Source organism: Centrocercus urophasianus, unplaced genomic scaffold (assembly GCF_019232065.1).
Source record: "Centrocercus urophasianus isolate 14NV4802_14NV808 unplaced genomic scaffold, USGS_Curo_1.0 seq_14, whole genome shotgun sequence".
NCBI lineage: Eukaryota > Metazoa > Chordata > Aves > Galliformes > Phasianidae > Centrocercus > Centrocercus urophasianus.
In genome coordinates this window covers 44869302-44890539 of record NW_024884586.1, presented here as the reverse complement: position 1 = coordinate 44890539, position 21238 = coordinate 44869302, and the positions used below count along the sequence as shown (strand labels likewise).

General features: G+C 46.9%; 1 protein-coding gene across 5 annotated transcripts in view; it reads right to left on the bottom strand.

Annotated features, from left to right (window-relative positions):
* Positions 1-2805, bottom strand: part of ZBTB42 (zinc finger and BTB domain containing 42) — an 8447-nt gene extending 5642 nt beyond the window's left edge. The window contains exons 1-2 of one of the 5 annotated variants that reach the window (XM_042814748.1): positions 2752-2794; positions 7-1444 (exon numbers count right to left, since the gene is read on the bottom strand). In XM_042814748.1, coding sequence (XP_042670682.1) covers positions 39-1430 — 1392 coding nt within the window. In that variant the 5' untranslated portion in view covers positions 1431-1444; positions 2752-2794 and the 3' untranslated portion in view covers positions 7-38. Of the gene's footprint in view, positions 1-6; positions 1445-2219; positions 2386-2564; positions 2638-2751 lie in introns of those variants that run through there. The other 4 variants (XM_042814750.1, XM_042814751.1, XR_006168170.1 and 1 more) reach the window with 4 other exon arrangements.
* Positions 2806-21238: the final 18433 nt, after the last annotated feature.

The following is a 21238-nucleotide window of genomic DNA, read 5'->3' as shown; positions in this document are numbered from 1 at the left end:
GGGTGGGGGGGGTGCGAAAATAATAAGAATCCCACGTCTCAAACAACCAAAGACTTGACAAGGCCACAATGGAACTTGCGGATGTGTCTGTACAGATCCCCCGACTGCGTGAAGCGTCTCTCGCACCACTTGCAGCCGTGGGGCTTCTCACGGGTGTGCACGACCGCGTGGCGGCTCAGGTTGTGTGAGTACTGGAAGCTCTTCCCGCACTGCCCGCAGGTGTAGGGCTTCTCGCCCGAGTGCGTCCGCTCGTGCCGCTTCAGGGTGTACATGCAGGAAAAAGTCTTCCCGCAGAGGGTGCAGGTGGGCACCGCGCCGTCGGGGGAGAGGCGGCTCCTGGCGCCGTCCTTATCACGGAAGTGGGAGCTGAGGTGCAGCTGCAGGACGTGAGGGCTGGGGAACACCTTGCTGCACAGCGGGCAGATGCAGATGTGCCCCGGAGGCACCAGCACGCCCGCAGAGATGTCCGCGGGGTCCATGTCGTCCTCGCTCTCCTCTCGCTCTTGGTCTAGGTCCTCCTCCCGGCCGTGAGAGCTGCCATTCCCTGCGAACATGTGTCCTAACCCTGTCACCAGGCTCTTGGCCGAGTTCCCAAAATGCTGACTCTCCGGACTGCCGGCTTCGCCGTCCTCCCGCTCTGACAGCGACTCTTGTTCATCCTTCACCAGTGGCTCGGTGCCCTGCTGCTGGCTGTCGGAAGCCAGCTGTCCGAAGGCATAGGAGGGCTGCAAGGAATCTCTCCCCAGCACGGGTTTGAAAGACAAATCCAGCGCGCAGTCGGCCTCGCTCGACACCGGGGGACGGCTGGCAGACCTCTGGGACAAAGGTCCCACACAACTATTGACATTCGCCTTTGTTTTTCCAGCTGCCGCTGCGCAGGGCTCTGCCTCGGCCGGGCTGAGGCTGGGGGGGCCGCAGGGCCAGGCGGGGTGGGATCCCACCTTCTCCTTGCCCACAGCCCGCTCGTATTCCAATCTCGCTTTGCCCCCCGGCTCGAACTCATCGAGGAAACGCTCCGCTTTGTCCAGCACGGCCGCCTCATCGCCTGGCTTCTCCTCCGAGCCCGATTCTTTATCTTTCAACTTGCCCTTGCAGACTTTCACAATGTCATACATGTGGAGGTAGCTGGCGGCGGCCAGCACATCTTCCACCGGGAGGCTGTGGAACTCCAGCTTTCCCTCGTACATGAATTCGAGCAGCAGGCTGAAGGCAGGGGCCGTGACAATGTCACTGTTCAGATGCACAATATCCCTTTTGTCTAACTGGTCCCTGTAGAAAAGATGGAAGTACATGCTGCAAGAGGCGAGGACGGCTCTGTGCGCTCGGAACTGAGCTTCTCCAACCAACACAGTACAGTCACACAGGAAGCCCTGGTGACGCTGCTGACTCAGACACTGCAGCAACTGGCGGCTATGGTCTGGAAACTCCATTCTTCCTTCATAACCTGTTCAAAACAGGAAAAACTTGAATGCTACTGTAAACTAAAGCCTCCTAGCAGCTGGAGCAAACAGATCGGCTTTGGGGTAACGCGAGGCAAAAGGAGAGCCGCAGAGATAGCGTTTGCTGCTAATTGGGTGTAATGGTTTTATTAAAGGGGGGAGTAGGGGGAAAGAGAAGGGGGCGCGACCATAAGAAAATAGGAGAAAAAAAGAGGAAAAAACAGCACAACAGCTCCTCATCCCCTCGCACCTGCTCCAAACAGGAAAAACTTGATTGGAAGTAAACAAAAGCACAAAAAGCAGCAGTCCCTCCACCTTTGTTTCTTTCACTTAATAAAATTAAGAGGAAAACACGGGGAGGAAAAAAGAAAAAAGAACAACCACCGAACTCCACAGCTCTTCCCGGCCACCCATCTCGGGGCATCCCCCAACACAGCCCATCCCCGTCCCGTACGCAGCCCTTATTTAAACTTTCTCCCTCGTCGTTATGCACCGAACCACAACACAACCCGCGGGAGGCGCTGGGGACGGGGCGGAATCCCCGGTACGGGTAGGGGGGGGGGGGGGGGGGGGGAAAGGGACGGACGCGGGGTGGGCAGAGAGACGGCACCCCCCGAGCTCCGCATGCAGGAAATAAGAGGAAAAAAAAAAAAAAGAAAAAAATAAATTAATTTTTTTTTTTAAAAGGAAAAAAAGTTTCCCTCGAAGTTATTAAAAGCTGAGGGGGGATAAGCGGCGGGAGGAGGGCAGGGCCGGGTGCGGTGCCCGCCGGGCTCTTACCTTCCCGGGGCGCGGAGACGGAGCCGTGCAGGAAGAGCGCGGAGCGGTGCGGGTGCGAGCGCGGCGCGGCGGGAGGGAGGCAGGCGGGCGGGCGGAGGGAAGGAGGAGTGCTCGGTTTGCTAATTACACCGCAAGCTGGAGAGTCAGCTGCTCTGACTTCACTGCGATGGAAATGCTACCTCCAGCTGTGCGCCTTTTAATGCCATATGTTACTCCAAATCTCGCTACCAGCCAACCACAGCTTGCTGCCTTTTAAAGTTCCAGCAACCCCATTTATAGCCCGCGATTAAATCCCACAAACTTGCCCCGAGCCCGCCCCCAAGGACCCCCCCCCCCCTTCCTCACCGCAAAGCTCGTTCCCCGCACCACCGCGGTGACCTTCGCCGGAGCGAGCGAGAGAAGGGAGGGAGTGGGGGGGGGGGGGCCCGCGGGCCCGTTTCTCGGCCGCCCCCCCCTTCCCCTTCTTTGTCGGCTCCGCCCTCCGCAACTTTGCGGGGCTGTCTCTCCCGGGGCTCGGCCGGCCCGTACTCACCGGCGGGCGGCGGCGGGGCTGTGCGGCCGCATGTGCGCGGTGCACGGCGCTCCGCGGGCGCGGCGCGGGGCCGGCGGGGCTGCGGAGCAGGTTGTTCGCCGGCCGCTCTCGCGATACTTTCCTTCCGAGCCGCGGGTGTGAGTGAGTGCGTGTGTGGGAGCGTGTCTGTGTGTGTGTGTGCGCGGCCCCGGCTGGTGCACACAATAGCCCCCGCCGGCCCGGCCAGCCCCGGCGGCCGGTGCGTGCTGCCGGCTGCTCCCTCCTCCTGCTCTTTCTCCTCCTCCTCCTCCTCCTCCTCCCTTCCTCCCCGCCCGGCCGCAGCGTTGGCCGTCCCGCTCCCAACTCCGACGCAGCCCCGCGGAAGGAGCGCGGAGCGGTGCGCCCTGGGAGCGCTGCGGTGTGTCTTTTCCAATATATCTTCATGCATCAGGTTTATCAACCGGCATATTTGTCACTAATTTAATCCACTTCTTTGCTGTGACTGTTTTGCCACTATTCCTTTACAGACTTCAACCATTGAATTGGGTTGGCAGTGAGTGCCAGCCTATTTGGAGCACCTTCAGTGACCGCGTGATCCCAAAGCTCTGCATAATGTAATGCCGTTATGCACAGTGCTCGAACTGGGAAACCCCAGCCCAGAATGGGGAGGTGCCCACTCTAGTGGACAAATTAAAGATGCTGGGGCTGCATCCGTTGCTGTTCGGCACAACCGAGGGCATTAAAAAAGAACAGAGGATTTAATTCCTGCTTGGATTCTTAAGCTAGGAATCATAGGTTCATAGAACATCATGAGTTGTTAGAGACCCACAAGGATCATTGAGTCCAACCCCTGGCTCCACACAGCATCACCCAAATCCAAACCTTATGCCTGAGAACAGTGTCCCAGCGCTCCCTGAACTCCAGCACTGGGCGCTTCCCACTGCCCTGGGCAGCCTTTTCTGTGCCCACCGCCCTCTGGGACACAGCCTTTCCCTAACCCCCCCTTGGGCCCCCCCCTGTAACAGTTCCATGCCGTTCCCTCAGGCCCTGCAGCGGCCAGCGCTGTCCTGCTCCCTGTGAGGAGCTGCAGATGCCATCAGGCCTCCCCTCACCCCCTTCTGCTCTGGGCTGAGCAAACCAAGTAATTGTCTGCAATTTAACAGTGCTCTATTTTTAGTAAACTCGTTACAATTCCATAGTAAACCTGTGATCAGTACCCAGGTTGAAATGCCATGCCGTACACCCGTGCCTGTTCCTTCTTAGCTCGCGCTCCGCATGATGCTGGCTTGCTTTCCAGTAGCTCCTAAACCCTGTGCTTGCCTTCACGCCAGGCAGCAGCAGACACACAATGCAGGTGTTGTGCTGATTTACCTGCGCCTGTATAAAATACTGGTAGTACAACTTGCTAGTGTAAACAGGCCCAGAGCGATTACTCGAGGCAAGGCAACAGGAAGAACTGCCCCAGAAGCTTTATTCTGTGAACTGCTCCGTTCTGAAAGCCCTTGTGAAAGCACAAAGTCACAAGCAAGCAACTGGTTCCGGCCCCATCCCCAAGCAGGGGACCCCATACCATTCAGAACAGGCTCGGTTTTCAGCCTTACCCCGAGGGGAAGGAGCTGTCGGGCCCTCATATCCTGTAGGAAACACTTGGACAAGGGCCTAAGCAGGGGGACATCACCATCATCCCATTGCCAGATGTGGGGATGGCTGCATGGAGCAGGGGCTGATGGAGAAGGCTGGGAGCTGACATATTGGGCACTCTTTGTGCCACATGCATTCCTGGGCTCTGCTAAAACCCTTCTGCAGTTTTAGGGCAGAGTGGAAACTTGGCCGTAATGGCAGGGCTTTCCTTTGCCAGCCCCAGTCCCTGTTCTGTATGCTGCCAAAGCCCACAGAAATTAGTAGAAAACCAACTGGATTGGGTCCATGGAGCCTGAGGACTCGCTTCCATTCCTTCCCCTTTGATCCCAGGAGAGAGCATGTTTACCCAGTGGGGCCTCTCCGTCCCTCTTCGTTGGCCAAATGCAGAAGTGGTAGCAACAGGTTTTTCACGCGGTTTAATCGTTTTCTTTCTCACCTCATTGGGTAGCAGCCTCTTTTGTTTGTTTCTACATGATTTCCGTGCTTTTATGTTTTGTTTTGTTTTGTTTTTCTTTAGCATGGCATCTCCTTTCTGGGAGTCTGGTCACATTTCAGAGGGAGAGGCAGGAACTGTGTAACACTGCAGGCAATGGGGATGTTTCAGATCTATTGGTCATAGCAAGGTTGGTTTGCAAAAGTTCTTCCCAACTTTTCCAAACATTGACTTGTCCCATGCAGACATTTGCATGCATCAGAAGGACCGAATGCTTCATCTTGTCTTCTGAAATAGACCCATGCTATTAAGAGAAGGAGCTGCCACTGGCATCCGTGGATCTTCTCCACTTTGCAATCTGTTCCAGCACTTACCTGCAGTCAGAACCAAGGTCAGCTTTCAGGGGTTGCCCAGTTTACATCCAAGCCATAGACGAGCGGGGTGAACTTTCCACAGATCCTGTCCTAGCACATCTTGTGGGACTCAAGGAAGCATTAACATGCACTACTGCCATTCCAGGCATTAATCTGAGTATATATCACAGACATGCTCCTGGGCCATGTGCTTATGTGCATCCTATTAGCTCTATGGCTGTCCTGCTGATTCATCCCTGATAACAAGACCTTTGTGCACTGGACTGTTGGTGAGCATATATTGCAGTGCCTTACATTTCCACTGTCAAGCCATCCTACAGAATGCATAGACACCTGTTAGCCTTAACCTGCATATATAAATCGCATATTAACTCATATTTTCTGTTGCATCAATAAGGACAGGCTGATCTAGGAACAAGCATTAGAGGTGCAATGGGCTCTGCGGGTTCTGAGCCATCAGACACTTCCCATCGCACCTGCACTGCATCTCCAGCAGCAGCAGCTGGGAGAAAGCTTCTTCCTCCTCATTATTCATCCTTCACAGTTTCACTCTGCCTGCCGAACCCTCAACTTCTGCTTGGTCTTGTTACAATCTGCTGTGTTTTGTATTTCTAGAAAGTGTAAACGAAGGTACATTTTCAGCCTGTAAAAATCTGTTGGTGTTTTTTTTCATGCACAGGGCTTGTACAGGTGGAGGAAATATGTGTGGGATTGATAAGGCACGATCTCCTCTTTGAGAGGATTTTTCCCTTTAGTCCTTGCTAATCACCCTAGCAGCCGTACTTCAATGTTGCTCTTATTTGCTTGCTTACATTCAGAATCTAATATACATTTACTTTGGAATTATCTAATACAATTAAGCAACTTGCTTCCTTTTTGATATTTGCTTTATTTATTTATCCATCCATCAATCCCCAGGAAGCAAAACCAGGAGCCCATGTTATAAATTAACAGGTGGATGGAAGTTTGTAGCAGGATATATAGAGGGTGACAATGAGAGGCTGTAAATAACGGCAGATTGTAAGAGACAAAATTGGTGTCTGCTTTGGGACCAGGCATAAAATTCACCAGGCCCAGGCAAAGCTCTTTAAATCAGCAGCTGATATGTTCTCAGATAAGCTAAGCGGCATTGTAGGGTCCAATGTGGAGTTACAAATATCGTGCTAAAGGAGAAGTTCTTAACTGGTGCTGCTCTATTTGTAGGCAAATAGTACTCTTTGTTAACAATGCACTTTATTTTAGTAACTCCCAGAAGAAAGCAGAGCTAAATATTGCAGACGTGTTTTGCTATGTTGGAAGTGGGAAATCTCACAATGGAAACGCTTGCTAAGCAGAAATATAACCTAGAATAAAAGGCTCAGTACAAGTGGTGTTTGGGTGCCAGTTGAGCAGCGGTTCCTTGGAAAGTGCTTTGTCCCAGGGTAAATCAACCTCACCTCCAACTGTTACCCTGAACTTTGCGAGGCAGAGGATTGATGTGCCCATCTCACTGCCTGCAAAAGGTCTGCTAAGTGCGATGAGTTGTAGGTTGTTGGGTTGGCCAACTGTACTAGAAAGAGCACTGTCATCCTGGTTTGATACATCTGCCATCTCAGGTGTGAAAGGACTCCATCTTTTCCCAAATGCGTGGCATATAATTTTAGTCTTTTCTTGATTTTTGCTGTTCCCTGGCGGTTTTGTATTAAACCAGACAGAGCAAATATAAACAAGTGCAAGCATCCCAGATACAAGTTAAAACAACCAAATAAACATACACACGTACGTCTCACTTGTCTCCATTTCACATCCTAAATCCTTCACTCATGTCCTACATAGCTCACACCATGATTACTACAAACTCTTAGCTGGCCTTAGTGATGCCCATTTCTGCCTTCTCTAAGCCACACAGATGGCTGCAGAAATCACCTCTACTATTTCTTTATCCTTTTTTATTCAAGTTCTGAATCACAACCAAGCTCCTTGCTCCCACCTTCAAGACCTTCTGCATATGGAGTGCTTACACTGGCATCATTTCCTAGCCCCTTTCCCACTCACGCTGGACATTCTCTCACACCCTTGTATCATTTTTATGCTATCCAGGGGGTGTCTCTTACTCAAGGATCCATGCTTCTTCACTATTTTGTCTCTAAATGTATAAACTACCAGTTTTAAAATGTAGTAGGCTTCTTCTGCACGGGCATCTCCTACCAGCATGTCAGCCTCTCTTTGCTCTCATTCTCCCTGATCTGGTCCGAAGAGATGAGGATGGGACGAAACAGCACTGGACAAGAAGGGTTTTGTGGGGAGTGGGAGCTGTGTGCAGAAGGAAGCTGGGCTTGTTGTGCTCCCAAACTCCGCTCAACTCCTTTGTGAGCCCGGATCCAGACTGGGCTGCAAATTGAGAACTGGGGGCTACAAATGGGGAGAGGAAGACTGACCATTTTCCTAGCCGAAAAGAGCTGCTGTTGTCTTACAGTAGCCATCCCACTGGTCGCTCTAGTTCCTTCTAATGTATTCCAGGTGGAGGGAAAGTCCAGAGAATGTAATGTAAGAAATGCAAATAAAAATATCTTTCTAGACTTCCTTCTCTTATGTGCTGTCTGCCAAATCCTTCACTCCCCTCCTTTACTGTTTTGCCTATGGATGTTTTATGCTTTTATCTTTCTGTTCTGGTAAAAGAAGAAATACTTGCTGTGAGTTTACATAACTTGCTTTTTACTGCTCTGGAAATGAATGTGGAACTCTGGTCTTAATTAGACTCTCAGTGTAGGAGAGAACTCTCCTGTTCTAATTAATTGCTGAGATATGTGAATAGCATTAAGAAGGTGGTTGCTGAGTTCAGTGGATGTTGGCTACTCAAAGCTTGTTGCAGGGCTGGGTCTGTGGGACATGAGTGAAATACAGGATGGTGGAGATGTTAGCAGAGAGTTAGAGAAGCTGTGGACGCCCCATCCCTGGAGGTGCCCAAGGCCAGGCTGGATGGGGCTCTGGGCAGCCTGAGCTGGTGGAGGCAGCCAGCCCACACCTGGGGGTTGGAGCTGGGTGGGCTTTAAGGTCCCTTCCAACCCAACCCATTCTGTGATTCTATGATTAGGAGTTGGACTCAATGATCTTTATGGGTATCTTCCAACTGAAAATATGATTTTATGATGCTATGGTCATTTGCAGAAAATGAAAAACAGACTGTGCTAAAAGTAAAACTGAAATCTGAACAATCTCTATCTGCTTCCTGACCAGGAGGTCACACTGCTGATTTAACTCATCTCTACAGGTAAGGCAGACAAATGTGGAGAGATTTGTACAGAGGAGAGATGGCAAAGAAATCATAAATTAGATGGTATTTGAAGTGATGGGAAAATCTGGATAAATAGGAAAATCCTGGCAGAACAGCAGGACAAAAATGGTGAAGTTCTCAAGAGAGGCTGATAAAAAGTATATTTTACATACTGGAAAAATAAGATGGGTAAAGGCTAAACCCCACAATCCCTTACTCACGCAAGGAATCCTGTTGACTGAAATACTTGTGTGGAAGTATTTCTGTGGGTAAGGATCTGTTGGACCACCTCCAGGAGCAGGCTGAGGCCGATGTGTTCGCAGGGACTTCCGTCTGCCACCTCGGCAGTCGCAGGGCGCGTTTTGCCAAATAAATCAAAAGCCCCTCAGCTCAGCGTGTGGGGACACGGGGTGGCAGGATGGTGACACCAGGAGCAGGGCCAGCAGTCGCCAGCACAGCCCCTCTGCTCGGGGACACCGCTGCCAGCACAAACTTACACAAGTCGGGTTGGCGGCTGGCCTAGAACAACACGGGGCTGTTTTTTCCCTTTTGTGCCTGACTCTCTTGAGCTGGAACAATGTGAGAGTTTTTAGTTTTGTACGCAGAAGGAAGAAGGAATACAACCGTTGGTTTTTTTTTGTTTTTTTTTTTTTTTTTTTTAAGTTATTTTTTTCTCTGCTGTACTCATTTCTGTGCGTGGTCTGGTACAAAGCCAGGTCAGCACATATTTTGTCCCGGCGACAAGTGTACGCGCAAAGGGCACAAGAGGCAGCTGTGGTTGAGCAGGGCACCTGCAACAGCCACGGACACCAGAACAAACCCACAGAGTGTGTCCCAAACTTTTATTTTTCTGCAACAGGCTGTTGAAAGGCTACAGCAGCCTTTCTGAGAGGGCAACAGAACGAAGCTTTCAGGGGCTTGATTGATAAATGCGATAAAAAGTCCTACTCACTTTTAGTGCTAGTGACTGAGGGAGCCAAACTGCAAATCCCACACTCATCCAGGGGTTGCATGGGTGTGGGTCTGGCCGTGCGTAGCAGTTCCTACACCCTGTAGCTGGTGGAGTCACCCTGCTGCTGATGGCCCTGGAGGACCAGCACTGGAATAGCTCAGTCCTTCCCCAAGGAAGTCAGGGGAGGAATTGCTCCTCAGCAGCAGCCGGCACCTGACGTCCCTCCAGCATTTTGAAGAAGGGCTGTGAGTGCATGTGGCCCTGATGTGCTGGGAGCCCCTCCTGTGCTTAGTGCCAGGCAGGTGCTGGCTAGCCCGGGACCTAAAGAGTTAATTTCCAAGTGGCTTCTTAGAGCAGATGTTCCCATGTGTATCCCCTCCTTCCCTCTTCTGACACATTTCCTACACAAACAGCAGATTGCATTGCTGCTGTCCTTTTGATCTGCGGGAGGGGGAGGAAAATCCCACACAAATGATATTAGTTCTCTGCTCAGGCAGCCTGGTGACGGCGCGCACAGCCATGTGCCTCCCTCCTGCCTCGTGCTATGCAGATGTCTGCTCTGGAACATCTCCTCTGGTCCTTGCACACCTCTGGAGCTGCTCTCCTTAAAGCCTGTGAGGGAGCATGGCAGTACAGCTGGGCAAATTGGGGGAAAATTGTTATTACAAAGCATTGCTTGCTGTCTAAGCACAGAGAGAGTGGTCGCACACCTCCCTCTTTCCTCCGATATAAAAACAAAACAAATCAGATAAACTTAGAAGGATGGCTTAAGGAGAGCATCCCTGATGGGACTGCAGATACCCTTGACACAATACCTTCTGGGTGCCAAAACTGGCTGCTAGAAAAAATATAGTCAATAAACTTGTTGAAAGGCAATGTCACAAGGCATTGGTTTTGACTGGGAGAGCCACAAAGTGCTGGCAGCACAAAGAGTGTTCTGGAGAACTATCATGGTTTGATCACCCTATTTTTGTGCTCAGCCCTCCATATCACTGCTGTTCTTTGATAGAGAGAAAATACTAGGTAATATGTGCCTTTGGTCTGACCTGAGGCGGCCTTTGTTGTATTATTATCTCTGGATAAAGATAAGGAAGAAAGCTTGATGTCGCTCAGCTCCAGGTGGGAGTGAGAGAAGCCATGTAGACGTATGGTGGAGATAATCACAGAATAATCCAAATTGGAAGAGACCCACAAAGATCATCAGGTCCAAGGAGGTGAGTGAGGTAGTCACTGATATTTCTCGTATCATTCTTATAACTCCTTCCTGTGACTGAACTGGTCTGAAGAAGGTCAGCAGCTACGCATAGAAGACCAAGTATCATCATTCCTTTGGAATGGCTTCGGGATGGAAGCACCTGATTGTTATAAGAAGAATATGTTTTGAGGCAAGGAGTGCAAAGGCTCGGACGTGACATCGTGGCAAGCCATAACAGCAAGGAGGGGAGTGACTGGTTGAAATGCTCTAAACAACAGATTATTTTAAACCAGAAACAATTCCAAAGACTCTCTGCGTATTTGCAGATGTTCTTCATATATAAGGAGAGTCACATGTCGTCAAATAACCCAAGCACTCACTTTGAGAGGAGCTGGTTCCTTGCAGCAGTCATGCAAAAATTCACTTTGTGGTGACAGCAGCACAGGGAAGAGCACGCTTGTCATGTTTCTGGAGGGAGAAGTGCAGGCTGGTTTTCCTTCACAGTGTTCCAGCTGCAGCAGCTTTTCCATGAGTTTTTGTGATGGTTTCTAGACAGAATTTTCTGTCATCTTCTATTTTTCCATTATTGTTGGATTTACCAAATTTCACCTTGACTCCAGGGGAAAGAAGAAACCTGCCCAATTCTTCGTGTTCCTCATTTACACTTTCTCAATATTTTTCTATTGTAAGCCATCATGTGAACCCTTATTACAAAGTACTGGAGTAGAAAAGCTGGAGTTGGCCATTCTTTCAACTCCCTGTAACTTTTCCCAAGCTGATGAAATGATGACAAGTTGGAGACTGAAAACAAAAGCAGTGGGGAGAATGGGGACAAATGGATCCTTTCTAATCCTCACCTGGCATTTCCCCAGTACCTTTCACTTTATTTTGTTTAGCACTAGCAACAATAGGAAACAGAAGTTTTTATCAAGTAACCAGATGTCCTTTGCAATGCTTTGAAAAGTGAATGTTTGGATTATTTGTGTGTTGGCCTTCGTTGCTGTACAGTCTCAGGACTATTAAAAATAGGTTTTGTTTTCTGGCAGCAGAAAAGACACCAGAGTGCTTGAAGCAAATTAAATTTCAAATTCAGAAGAAATAAGGTGAAGGAAGGGGAACAGTAATGGGAGAAAAATTGAAAAAGTTAAAAATAAAAGCTCTGGAGACAAGCGTGTTCAGACAGACATCCTGGCAAGGGCAGTTGCAGCCCCCAGGAGCTGGTGTGAAAGACAAGGAGCTCATCCAGTTTGTGGGAAGATTCCACTGGCCTAGTGGATATACTTGCTTTTAGATGTTATTCTACCCAAGAGATCGTGTTCTATGATATCAGTAGAAGCTGAAAGTAATTTTTTGTGTTTCCCAAGGTAGGCCATACGCTTCATTCCCATCTTCTGCTTGACCCACAGTGTAGCCCGAGCTCTCCTCCTTTTACAGGTTGTCCCAGCAGCATTAGCAGAGCTCTTGGTTCCAGAAGTTGATTCAGGAGACCGTGGGATGCATCTCAGCTTTGACTTCTGGATTAAGCTGTGCTGCAGCACACATACGGCACAGCTGAGGAGCAGAAGGCGAGGAGGTGTTTTTCAGCTGGTAGGAAATGTTTCTTCCTAAGTCTAAATTTTATCAATTTCACTGCATTACATATATTTAGGGATTGTACATGTCCATATATTTCCTACCAATGAGTCTATAACCTTGTGGCAGCCCATAGGCTTAGTAGACTTGCATGCAGCAGGACTCAAATTCTTTCCTTCTAACATCAAGCCATTCATTCATTACTGTGTGATTTATTCAAAGGCTGTAGCATGGAAAATAAGAAATGCCCGTTGTTGCCAATAATACAATCACGTGAGGCTTAATCCTGTAAACACATGAAGTAAAGTTACTTACAGTCCAAGTCTTTGCTGAATGCAGCCATTTGAATGTAAACTCCTCAGCCTGAACATGCATCTGCATAGTATTTAATGCAAAAGGTTTGATCCAGCCTGGGGTCTTTGTGCTAAATATATAATTATTATTATAGTGAGTGTATTAATGATTTGTTTGTGCGCTGCTCTTACATCTAGTGCCAAATATTATAGAGATCGCGTATCTGGGAAGAATTTAGCCCTTAGTATTTTATATCTGTAATAATCCATGACTGAGTTGCTGGATTCCATCTCATTTGTATATGCCATATTTTTTTTTTTTTCCAGAACATCTGTTTAAACCCATGCTGGATAGCTGCCAGATTAGTGGAAAGGATATGGTATAAAGAAGACTTTTGTTTCCTTCAAGCAAGGAGAAAAAATAAGTTACAAGTTGGTGCATATTGCTGAGGAGAAGCAACTTTTTCTCTCCAGAAGCAGATGTCCTGTAGCGTTTGAAAATGAAATGTTTTTGTGTCTTGCAGGCAAAGGTTCTGCATTTCAACAGTATTGATTGTCGGTTCTTACAGGCTGTCAGCCTGCCGTGGTTAACCTACCAGTTGTTTGAGAGACAATCAAGAACAATTAAGAATCACATTTCACAGTTTCAAATGCATCCATATTGCCACTTTATTCAAAATCCTTTTTTTTCTTGTTGGAAAGTACACTGGTGAGAGAGAGGGAGTTTTCTTTTTTCCCCTTGCCAACCATATTTTCATTGCTGGCCAAATTAAAAGAGATATATATTGCTCATAAACTTGCTGCAGTTTCTTGATTAAAATCTTACATGCAGCACTCCTTTCAACATCAATCTATAATAATAAGGAGTGAGCACATTGCATTTCATTTCTTTGTATTGTGCCTGAGAAGTAAAGCAGCAGGGAAACATCTCAGAAAGATTCAGCTGCCGAACAGCCTCACAATGAGAAAAAGGCCGTTCTTTCCAAGGACAAAAACTTGGTGATTGAAATGAGGAAAAGAATGGGTAAATTAAAATCAAGAGGAGCCAAGTGCTGAGCAACTGAGGTTACACTGGTGTTAGCTGCGCAGTGGCTTTGCAGCTGATAGCAGCAAGGTAACAAAGTGCTGAGATCAACCTGTTGCACCAAGACAAGCAGCCCACACGACATGAAGCATGGCATGCTAGCACAACTCCAAGGCCAGTGGTGCCTGGAAGTCTCTCATCACCCCTCTGCCAAACACTTTTCAAGTCTCTGCTAGCTGCTGGCCTGTTGGAGGGATGTGTTGGGGACACTGGGTTTGGGTGCTCTCTTAGCACAGATCAGTGGTGGGGATTGGACCTTTTCCCAGGTAACTAGTGATAGGACAAGAGGTAACAGCTTTAAGTTGCACCAGGGAAGGTTCAGGTTGCACATTAGGAAAGATTCCTCCTCAGAAGGCATGGTGTGGTATTGGCACAGCTGTCCAGGGTGGTGGTGGAGTCACTGCTCCTGGAGGTATTCAAGAATGGGGATGGGTTGAACTAGATGATCTTAGAGGTCTTGGCAACCTTAATGATTCTAAGTTTCTATGATTCCACGATGTGTTGCAGTATGCCAGGCTCTGTGCATGCTGTGTCGTCGCCTTGACTGGTAACTTCAGTCCAAATACTTAGGAATCATCTCAGCCTCATGAGATTGGCTCAGAAGGACCAATGTTATGTGGAGTAACACAGGCAGGTTTTTCTATTGGGATTATGCCCCTTGCAGAACACAGCATTCTGCATTGCACACATGGAAGGCTATTAAGTGTAAAGCCTAAAGCAAAACCGTGTACATAAATCAGAGACTGTCAAATTTCTATGAGATCAACCAGCAGAAGATGTCAGCACATGCTTGTAATTAAGGGGCTCAGAAAGGCTCCCAGTCTGTGACATCATCCTGTCTTGCTTTCCCTCCTGTCCCATCATCATTTAAAAAATAAAGAAACACACAAAAGCAGCACAGAAGGATTAACAAAGTGAAATCTCCACAAGTTAGAATCTCAAGATAATATTTCAGAAATGATTGTTGACAATTTTGGGCAGCAAAAGCATCAAATGAAAAGTGCTGAAAATGGGGAATCACACGAGAAAAAAGGGAAATTATGCAGCTGAATAATATTGTGAAGCCATCTCCCACACGAAAATGTACACAGGTTCTGATACCAAAGTTGGTGTGAGCATAAAAGTGAAGAGTTTCCCATTCAGTAAGACTTCGTCAATTCAAAACTTAGATGACAGGGATTTCTGTGCAGGACCCTTCTCTGAGCACCTTCACCTCTCCCCTGCACAAAACACAAGTTTGTGGTTTCACAATCACATTTTCCTATTTTTAAAACATGTTGTCTCTGCTTCTTGCTTTATGAGAAAGACAGCGAAACTGTAAGAGAAACTCTTGACAGAGGAAACAGAAATGGGTTTACATGCGAGCAACTGAACAAAGTAAACACTGATAAAAATAGAAAGCAAGGTTTATTTTCTCTCTGATCTTTCATTTTGGTGATATTTGTGATTAAGGAGAACTTCCAACACTTCAGACAAAAGGGAGATTTTTAAGGAAGTGAAATAATAGAGAGTTCAGATGTTATCGTACAATGAAATCGTATCTTCTTTTTACTGACAGCAGGATACAAAGATTTCTTGTACTTAGAACTCTACTCTAAACCAGCAAGAATTCTCTATTTAAAAGAACTGCAGGTCTTTGCATCACTCTGAATAGCTCTGTCTCTTTGAAACCGATTCTTCTAGGATTAAGCGTTCAAGAAAACTAAACGTCCTTTTGGCCCCCTCTCCTATGTTTGACCTGAAAAGTTTTCATTGGAGTGACTTAAGCTGGAGAAAATGTCAACTGCCTCAAAAACATGAATGTGATTTATGGTCCCCAAATCTTGGTCCTGATACCAGAGACGAGAAATGTAAGCTTGCTTTGACAAAATGTCTTATGCTGATCTTGATCCAACTGTTGACACTGACATTAAGCAAACATACTAGGGTATAATTACATTTTACACCGATCCATAAAATATTCATGCAATAGTAATGAATACATATATGCAATCGTACAATATCATCATCATAAACTGTGGTCAAATACATATGATATTTGCAATGCTTATACTTTGTGCATATTAATACGTATTCATTAGAACTGAAACTAATTAGCGCACCGTCGGTGACAGCTGAGAATATTAAGTACCACTCCTGAATTACACTTTCACAGGCAATTCTGAAGTGACGCTCATTTTCACGTTGTGGGTCAGTTTACTTCTCCAGCTATGGCAATATTTTTTTGCGATGGAAAGGATAATGTTTATACTGTCATGAGAATGTCCGAGCGATTCCTGTGACTGCTAACCAAATCAGGGAGTTGAAAGCGTCCTTAACTGTACCAATGATAGTCTGTTTTCATATTTAAAATTGGCCTTTCCCACAGCTCATTCAAGTTTATGTTGTAGCCACATGTCCCACAGATAAATAAACAGATGCTCTATATAAAGAGTTAGATCATATTCTGAATGAGTGAGGAACATATGTCATCATTAAGAGAAGCTACAGTGCCAATGCTGGCATTAAGGTAAAGGAAAGAAAACAAGAACTTGAAATGGAGCAGCATAATCCCAAGGAAGTTGTCAGAACCTGGAGAGAGGTTATTTTCACAGGAACTGCCAAGAAAATATCCTTCAGCAGTTTTTGCCGGAAAACAAAAGAATAGCAAGAGAAATGTTTGATTTTTAATTAAAAGATGTCCTCTGTTGTTGGCAGGTTTTGACTGAAACCAAAAAATATGTTTTTTCAATGTGCCCAAACCCTACGTGTTGTTTGAATAGGTTTTTTTGTGAGAGATTTTAAGTGTGCCGTTCCCTAATTAAAACAGTGACAGAATGAATAAAACCCACATTTCCCAGGAATGCTTTTCCTTGTTAAAAACCTAACTTTCGAGTAAGAAATCTTGCTGATTTATCTTTATACACATTACTGATGAAATAGCTGGTAGCAGATCTTTACTGTCCGAACAAAATTAGATCGGTGCCACTGGCAAACTTGCAGAGGGTAGGCTCTGCACTGCCCATGACAAAGATGTTAAAACAGCTCCAGTCCCAATACCAACCCCTGAGGAGCACCATGTGTCAATGGGATTGCTCCGAGAAAAGCACTGTGCACACATAAAAGTTCAGGAAAACCAAAAATGAAAAATCATCTTGTAAGTAAAAAAACAATAATTGTTATCTGCAAAGGCCTCCAGCAATCGTTTTGGCAATTTGATCATAGCAGATGAGCACGGGATGAACGCAGAACATCTGTGGGAAAGCAAAGGGCTGAAAGACGGAGAGGGTTTTGTAATCGGCAGTGCAGAGGTCACAGATGCAGCCAGAAGGTTTATGCGGGATATCGTTTCAAGTGACAGCTGATTTTCTAAATCACAAACTTTCTACAGGATGTTCGAAGGTATAGAATAATAATGTGCAGAGCACTGGGAGGACAGCTGCTTTGACACCAAATTTCCTCTTTAAATTCTCTAAGCCACGGTTTAGGTCTTGGATGAAATCCACAAGGATTGGGGCATCCAAGGGCAGGAAGGGAGAGAAGGCAGCAAGGAAAGGAAAAAGCCCATTGCTCTGCCTTTGGCATAACACAGTGAATTAAGGAAATGTGGGCGTCAGGCTGCAGAGCCCTGTGGCCGCGTGGTGCTTGGGAGAGGTGAGAAGTTCTGCATCTGTGGATCGTGCTCCAGCTCTGGAGGAGGCTGCTGAATTTAGCACGCTGCTGTTGGCTCCTGTTGCGTTGGTCAGTGGCGGTCTGCAACAGTTTGGCAGTGCGTAGCTGGATCTGTGTGAGACTTGGCTGCCTGTGTGATGTTTTTATGTACTTAATTTGAGAAGTGAGCGCACGACAGAAATTTCTGATGGCCTGATGCAACTAAAAGTGTCCTGTGCTCTGTGTGATTAAGAAGTCCCGTAAAGCCCCAGATTGAGGAACAGCCCTGTCTGGAGGAGACACATGTCCTGCACTCCTGATGTGGAAGGGAAACTCGACTAAGAAAGATGTGGGAAAGGTTTTTTTTGGTGCAGAACCATTCACACCAACAAGCTTTGGGCTACTTCTTGCTGAAGGCTGTGCAATCACTCCAGTTAATACATCCCAATCTCTAGAGAGTGAGGGAAGAGGTAGTATGGCCCAAAGCTTGAGCTGTTTTGTCCCACAGGTTGTGGCTCCGTGGGCATGTTGGCCAGGCTGGTAGCTGAGCTCGTCCCTGTGTTGCTACAGCTATTGCATTTTGTGACAGTTTGTGGGAAACATCTGGCACGGCATCTGACTGACAGCTACAGAAAACTGAGAAATATCAAAGCAGCCACCAGGGATAACAAAATGCCATCTGAGGCATCTTAGGCCTAATTTTCTTCTCACAGCCACTAGAGATAAGCCAAGGGTAATTCAGGCAAAGTCAGGGAGAGACAGGCTAAAAGACAGTATGAGTGTTGGTAAAAGCATCACTGCCTTATGCTCAAAGCACTCAGTTGGCCCATCCAGGTTCTCCTGTTTGTACCATCACTGGTTTGGTGCGTGGCTCTGGTTCAAGTTGTTTTTCTTTCCCCCAGTTTCTCTCTCAAAATGAGGAAAGAGACAGTTCTGGTCACATTGATATCTGTCAGTGCATATAGACAAGTTAATCACAGTTATGGAGCCATTCTACTTCCATTTATGACTGTCTGTAGCTTTGGTGACAGTCCCACAGCCGAAGGGAAAATAGGACTAGGAGCTGGAAGGGGAAACTTATCACAGTTCAACCTAAATGCATGTGCATGGGCATTGTGTTCAGGGCAGATGAGGGCCACTTGCTCAAACTTATCATTGGCCATAGTGGATTCTCCATGCAGAATATCTACAGGAAGTCCAGTATTAAAAAATACAGGTTCTAGAGGACTAGAACCATGCTTTAACATTTGGTTTTCCTTCATCCAACACCTGACCACCTTGCTACCACAAACCAAAGCTAATAGTATGATGTGGGGGGGTGAGGTCTCTATAGAACTCAGTTGCAGGATCCAGGTAGTGAACAAGCTACCTCACATCAGCTGAGATGGGGTATCTACATGGGTACTTACTCCCACAAGCAATAACAATAGCTCCTTACAGCAAGTGTGCACAATTTCAGCTCTGCCTTCCCCACCACGAGAAGTGCCATTCCCCTGCACTTACAGCGTGCACATGGTTGTAACAAATTGATTCAGCTGACAAGTGCTAGCTCGTCAAATCGCAGTAGCTCGATAAAGTGTCTGAGCACTAATAGTGAAACCTCACTGAAAAGACCTCCTTGAGGACGCGTTCATTCTTAAGACATGCTAACAGTGGATGTGGTTGTACAGTGAAGAAGCTCTAGCAGGTAGCCCACAGCCTTCTCCCCTACAGGAAGCTCTGCAGCTTCATAACCAGTGACTGCTGCTGCTATCCAAAGTTGTTGCTTAAAATACTCTCTGCTGTTGGAATACACCAGAACAGCTCTCCTCCCACATCCAGCCCCCATACAGAATGATCTAAATGTTAAAGCAGCGACAAAAAGAGTGTTTTTGGAAATAATTAGGTCAATTAAAATGTAACAAGGAGAGTGGTCTAGACACAAAGAGCATTTAAATTAGCAACAAACTGCTTCGTTTGGGCTCTTTGGTTCAATCGCCTATTTAATCATCAATTCATCTATGTGAATTCCTAGCAAATTTGCTAAATTAACATACCCTGAAGGTGGTGACTAAATTATGTATCAATGTCAGTGATGCCTGTTCTCTCTACAGTGTGAGAGAAGCACAGCCAGGCTGTTTAGAGAGAGGCTTTGGTGGTACACATTCTCCAGGGGTCACACAAAATGCTGCAGTTTAAAAAGGTCTGCAAGGTTTAAAAAAAATTCACTTGATTTTGCATTAATAGACTGAGTTTTCATTTAAGCACTTCTCGCCCAAACCTGAAGCTCATGCACAAAGCCACCGCTAAAACAGAGAGCGCTGAAACAAAATTCATTCTCAACCTGTCCTGTACCCCAAAGCTGCAAGCGGCCACATTTGAAGCCAATGGTAATGAAGAAACACTTTGATAAGTGATACACCTCTCAAGTAGGTGGGTTGGAAAGCAGGACCTGGAAGGGTATTGCTCATCCCGGTGCAAGAAAAGATCAGGTTCATGACCACCTGAGGAACCTGAACATCCAGAAGTCCCTATGAGATGCATCCCAGAGTCTTGAGGGAACTGGCTGATATAGTCACCAAGCCACTCTTGACGGTATTTGAAAAGTCATGGTGGTCAGGTAAAGTCCCTGGTGACTGGAAAAAAAGACACTGTCACACTTATTTTTAAGAAAGGTAGAAAGGATGACTCCCATCAGCCTCACCTCTGTGCTGGGGAACGTCATGGAATAGATCCTTCTGTAAGATATGTTAAGACATGGATGAGTGGGAGGTGGTAAGGGATAACCAGCACGGCTTCACCAAGGGCAGAGCCACTGTCATCTATCTGGACTTCAGTAAAGCCTTTTACATAGACCCTACAACATCCTTCTCTCCAAATTGGAAAGACCTGAGAGCAGCCTTTCAGTATCTAAAGAGAGGCTGTAAAAAAGAAGGGGACAGACTCTTTAGCAGGACTTGTTGTGATAGCACAAGGAGGAATGGTTACAAACTAAAAGAGAGGAATTTTAGATTGGATTTAAGGAAGAAACTTTTTACAATAAAGGTGGTGAAGCACTGGTACAGGTTGCCCAGAGGTGGTGGATGCCCTGTCCCTCTAGAAACCCAAGGCCAGGCTGTACTCTGAGCACCTGATAGCGCTGTGGATGTCCCTCTTCACTGCAGGGGAGTTGGACTGGATGGCTTGTAATGGTTCTTTCCAACTCAAATGATTCTGTGGTTCTATAAGAAAATCTGCAAGTGGGAGATGATGCGGGAACCATAATGACATACCAAGAAGCTAGCCCTGGCCCTTGTACAACCCTTGTCTGAGGCCATACCAGCTGTCAGTGCCTTCTGCAAGTGGGACTAACTCTCAGCTGGGGTGAAGCTGGCCCTGTGGAAGACATATAAAAGAATAACCATCATTTAGGTCATTCCTCCCAGGCAGTGAAACAAGCTAAGTGATAAAAAAAAAAAAAATAAAAAATCTGGTTTGCTTTTAGAATTGATGCCGTGCTAGAAACAAAGGTGTTCTCCAGGGCTCAAATGTGAGCTTCTCTAACACGGTCTGAGTCCTTCAGGCCTGCAATGGACTTCAGCAGGACTGAAGCCATCTCTGAAGGAAACAAGTACAAAGTGCATCCAAAAGGCATCTTTGAAGGAATCTTTTGAAGGAAACATGGTTGGGGAGTCAAGGGAGGATGAAGAAGATGTGCTGGGAAAAAGTATGAGAGGAAAACTGGAAGCAAAATGGTGTTTGAAGTGCCTACCTTCATGCTGCACACTCTACATGCTTTACTCTCCATCCAGTGTACTCTCATTTTGGCCTCAGCAATTTGAGGAAGCCCCTGCTGTGCAGTCAGCAACAGATTGAGTATTCAATCTCAAGCTTTGCCTAAAGCAAAAAGGATGACATTATTTGCCACATGCCATAGCTCTTCTTACAGATTCCCTGCAACGGGACAAGCTTGCCTGGTGAGATCGGTCCAAAGGGTGCTTTCAGGTGCTGCTCCTGAGTGAGGTGCATGTTGCCAGCATGCAGCCATCCTCACCGGGTTACCTGGTGACCTGAGAGCAGGGCTGCTGCCAAAGGGCTCAGTGCTGCTGGGGTGGTGTTCAAG